Source organism: Chiloscyllium plagiosum, chromosome 9, assembly GCF_004010195.1.
Source record: "Chiloscyllium plagiosum isolate BGI_BamShark_2017 chromosome 9, ASM401019v2, whole genome shotgun sequence".
Lineage (NCBI taxonomy): Eukaryota > Metazoa > Chordata > Chondrichthyes > Orectolobiformes > Hemiscylliidae > Chiloscyllium > Chiloscyllium plagiosum.
In genome coordinates this window covers 55,033,273-55,036,987 of record NC_057718.1, presented here as the reverse complement: position 1 = coordinate 55,036,987, position 3,715 = coordinate 55,033,273, and the positions used below count along the sequence as shown (strand labels likewise).

General features: G+C 41.2%; 2 protein-coding genes across 8 annotated transcripts in view; one reads left to right on the top strand and one right to left on the bottom strand.

Annotated features, from left to right (window-relative positions):
* LOC122552869 overlaps positions 1 to 3,715 on the bottom strand; it is a 98,151-nt gene that overhangs the window by 69,549 nt on the left and 24,887 nt on the right. The gene's annotated exons all lie outside the window — the stretch shown is intronic.
* LOC122552870 (centrosome-associated protein 350-like) overlaps positions 1 to 3,715 on the top strand; it is a 27,280-nt gene that overhangs the window by 21,400 nt on the left and 2,165 nt on the right. The window contains exons 4-5 of one of the 7 annotated variants that reach the window (XM_043695959.1): positions 966 to 1,153; positions 3,226 to 3,311. The exons of 4 other annotated variants lie outside the window; for them this stretch is intronic. In XM_043695959.1, the coding sequence (XP_043551894.1) occupies positions 966 to 1,153; positions 3,226 to 3,286 (249 nt within the window). In that variant the 3' untranslated portion in view covers positions 3,287 to 3,311. Of the gene's footprint in view, positions 1 to 965; positions 1,154 to 3,225; positions 3,312 to 3,715 lie in introns of those variants that run through there. 2 more of the 7 variants (XR_006312538.1, XR_006312537.1) reach the window with 2 other exon arrangements.

Here is a 3,715-nt window from a genome sequence, read left to right as displayed (position 1 = left end):
GAGAGACAGTGGAGTTTAAAGAAACTTGAAGGGTGTGATCCAGCTGCCTACAGTTCATGAAAATGTCACAAACAGGCTCAGAAAAGTGATCAAGGGGCCAGTGGAATGTTGACATTTATGTCCAAAGAAGACTCGGAAACAAAGGATTAGAAGTCATGCTTCAGCAGTTCAAAACCTAGTCAGTCCAAGCCGTCAGGGCTGGGCACCATGGCTTAAGAAGAGTATCACTCTTGGTGGAAGTGCAATGTAGACTTACTGAAGTGATATTTGGGCTCAGAGGCTTAATTTAAGAAGAGAGATTGAATAGATAAAATGTGAGAGTCAGAACATTGCGGTGTGATATTGTGGAACACTTTTGCACATGGAAATGGATGAAGTTTGAAACTCCCTTCCACAAACAGTGATTGATTTGAAATCAGTTACAAATTTTAAATCTGAGATTGGTAGATTTTGAACCAAAATGCTGAAGGATTATGGGACAAAGACAGGGATTTGTCATGATGTTGAAGATTACCATGATTTGGGTGAATGGTGGAATAGGCTCAAGAAGCTAAATAGCCTCCTCCTGGCGAATGTTGATGTAACCATGACACCCTTATTCTCCGTATGTGCAACCCCTATTCTGTTTTTGGTTATTTATCAGAACCTGGCAGCAAATTAGTAACTGGAGTCCTGACCAGAAAATTATCAGTATGAGGGACTTTGCCAGTCTTAATGTGTTTTACAGATGATGAAATAAGATAGTCAGCATTTACTTCTCCTGATAAATATTGGGATAGTTTGATGGGATCACTTGTGATGCAGCACGATTGGCATGTCTGATGATACTCCAACTACTTTTAATTGTTGTTGTTGTCTGCAGTCAGTCCTGAGTTTTCATGGATTATGGAGCAAGTTTTGCTTGGGTCAGGGGAAGCAGATCACCTCACTCTGTACTGTTTGTCCTCCTGTCTTTCACTGTTCAGCATGATTTGAGCATGCCCTTTTCAGGAGGTCAAGACAGTTTCTCTAAATTCACCATGGCGATGGTGCGACAATACATGGAGGGGGAGGAGATGCGTGCACAGCACCAGGTGTCACTCCTCAAGCTGAGAGGACAAGTCTTGAAGGAAAAGACCAAAGCAGAGCTGGCCTGTTTGGAGCACCAGAAAAAGTGAGTAGCTGACCTATGCAGTGATGTTAAGCTGAATAGCCTTTCAAAAATGCAATGTAAGAATGTGCAGATACTTCTAGTAATACACTCCGGAGAGGGAGGAAAGCTGTTGTCTTTTCTCATTGCTGTGAGGCTGTTGTGCAGAATCTAGGTATTCACATCATCTTTCCCCTTATCACTGTTTGGAATGAGTAGAATGAATGTAATTTTGACTTTTTTTTAATTTTTAAGCTTGTTCTTTGAATTTGGGATGTTTCCGGTAATGCTGGTATTTATTTACTATCCCTCATCCTCGAAATGGTCATGGTGGTGAGCTCCCTTGAGCTACTGCAATCTGCTTGGTCAATATAAACATACCAACTCGCAAGTGCTGTTAGGTTTGGAGTTCAGGGCTCTGGAACAGATTGTGCAACACTCTTGTCCTAACCCACGGGTAAGGATTTTAAACAAATTACTTCAATGGATTTCTTCGCTGCTGTTAAGGCCAGTATTGTTGTCCATCCTTCATTGCACTTGGGAAGGTGATAGTGAGCCATTTCCTCAAACATCTGCAGTTCACCTGCTACAGGTACAACCACAATGCTGACAGGAAAGGAGGACCTGGGATTTTGATCCTATAGCTGTGAAGGAATGATATATTGCTAAGTCAGGATGTTGTATGGCTTGGAGAGGAATTTACAAGTAATGGTGTTACCATGTTATCTACGTCTGTATCCTTTTAGGTGGTAGAGGTCACAGGCTTTGAAGATGCTGTTGAAGGAATTGAGTGAGTTCCCGCAGTGCATTATATAGTGCACATAGCTCTCACTGTTTATTGGTGAAGGACGTGAATGTATAGATTGGTGAATGTGATGCTGATCAAGCAGGTTGCTACATTCTATTTGATGTTATGTTTCAAGGGCATGTACTGGGGAGACAAGAAGTGAGTTACTTAGTGAAGAATTTTCAGCTTCTGACCTGGTTTTGTTGACACAGTATTGTTTAGCTGATCCGGTTCAGTTTCAGGTCGAGGGTAACTCTAATGTGTTAATTGTGAGGGAAGCAGTGATGATAATACCACTTCATATCAAAAGGATTTCAAGAGATGGTCAATGCTTGGTAGGTATGGTGTGCATGCCATCCATGCTGCCGTAACACTGTAGTCACATATGCCACACTAGTTATGGGCAGAAGATTTCCTTCTTCAAAGTCCCTCCATGAATTAGTTGGGTTTTTATGGCTGCTCAACATCTTTGTGGACACTTTTACTGACACCAACCTTTTATTTCCTGATTTTCTTTTAAAATACCCTTATTAATTTTGTGAGCATAAGCATTATCTTGTTGAAATAAATTTTCTCTAAATTGAGTATGACAAGCATGGAGGGGCATTAAAGTTATAAAATATTTAGAAGAATTTGCTGTTTAACAAAATCTTAAACCCTGATCATTCTCTTTCTGGTTTAGTTGCTAATTCAGCAGTGGTGAAACTGTGTGATCTACTTGGGCAGATTTATCCAAGTTTGTCTGTAAATTCCAGAATCATTATACCATGTGTCCGGAGCTGTGGTTTACTAAAGAAGTTGAATCTCTTGTCAAGAGGAAGAAAAGGCTTATGTTGAGACGTGAAGCTCAGTTAGGGAGCTTGAGAGTTACAAGTTAGTGAGGAAAGACCTAAAGAGAGAGCTACGAAGAGCCAGGAGGAAACATGAAAAATCACTGGCAGATGGGATCAAGGAAAACCATACAGCTTTCCATAAGTATATCAGGAAGAAAAGAATGACGAGAAAGATCAGGGCCAATCAAGGATAGTTGTGGGATGTTGTGCATGGAGTCCGAGGAGATGGGGAAGCACGAAATGAATATTGTTCGTATTCACACCGGAAAAAGATAGTGTTGTCGAGGAGAATACTGCGATGCAGGCTATTAGACTAGACGGGATTGAGGTTCATAAGGAGGTGTTAGCAATTCGGAACAGTGCGAAAATAGATAAGGCCTCTAGGCTGGATGGGATTAATCTGAGGATTCTCTGGGAAGCCAGGGAGGAGATTGCAGAACCTTGAGATTTGATCTTTATGTTGTCATTGTCTACAGGAATAGTGCCAGAAGACTGGAGGATAACAAATGTCGTCCCCTTATTCAAGAAGAGGAGTAAAATCAACTCTGGTATTATAAATGACTGAACCTTATTCAGTTGTTTTAAAACAAGTTGCTTTTCAAAGTTCAATTCTTAACTTCAGCTCACAGTTCCAAACCAAAACTGAGAAAATATAGTGATGGTCTCAACAAGTTGCTGATTTTTGTTGGCAGAGGTTTTACCAATCACGCAGTGTCAGGCAGTGTCACGCAGACTTTGAATGTTACGTTATTTGCTGTTGGACCCACTACAGATTTGCCAGATTATGTATTCACTCAACCCAGGCACACTTTCCAACTTTATTCCTGATGAAGGGCTTTTGCCCGAAACGTCGATTTCGAAGCTCCTTGGATGCTGCCTGAACTGCTGTGCTCTTCCAGCACCACTAATCCAGAAACACTTTCCAACTTGCCCAGCAGCAAGAGCTAATGTGCAATTCTCGAAAGC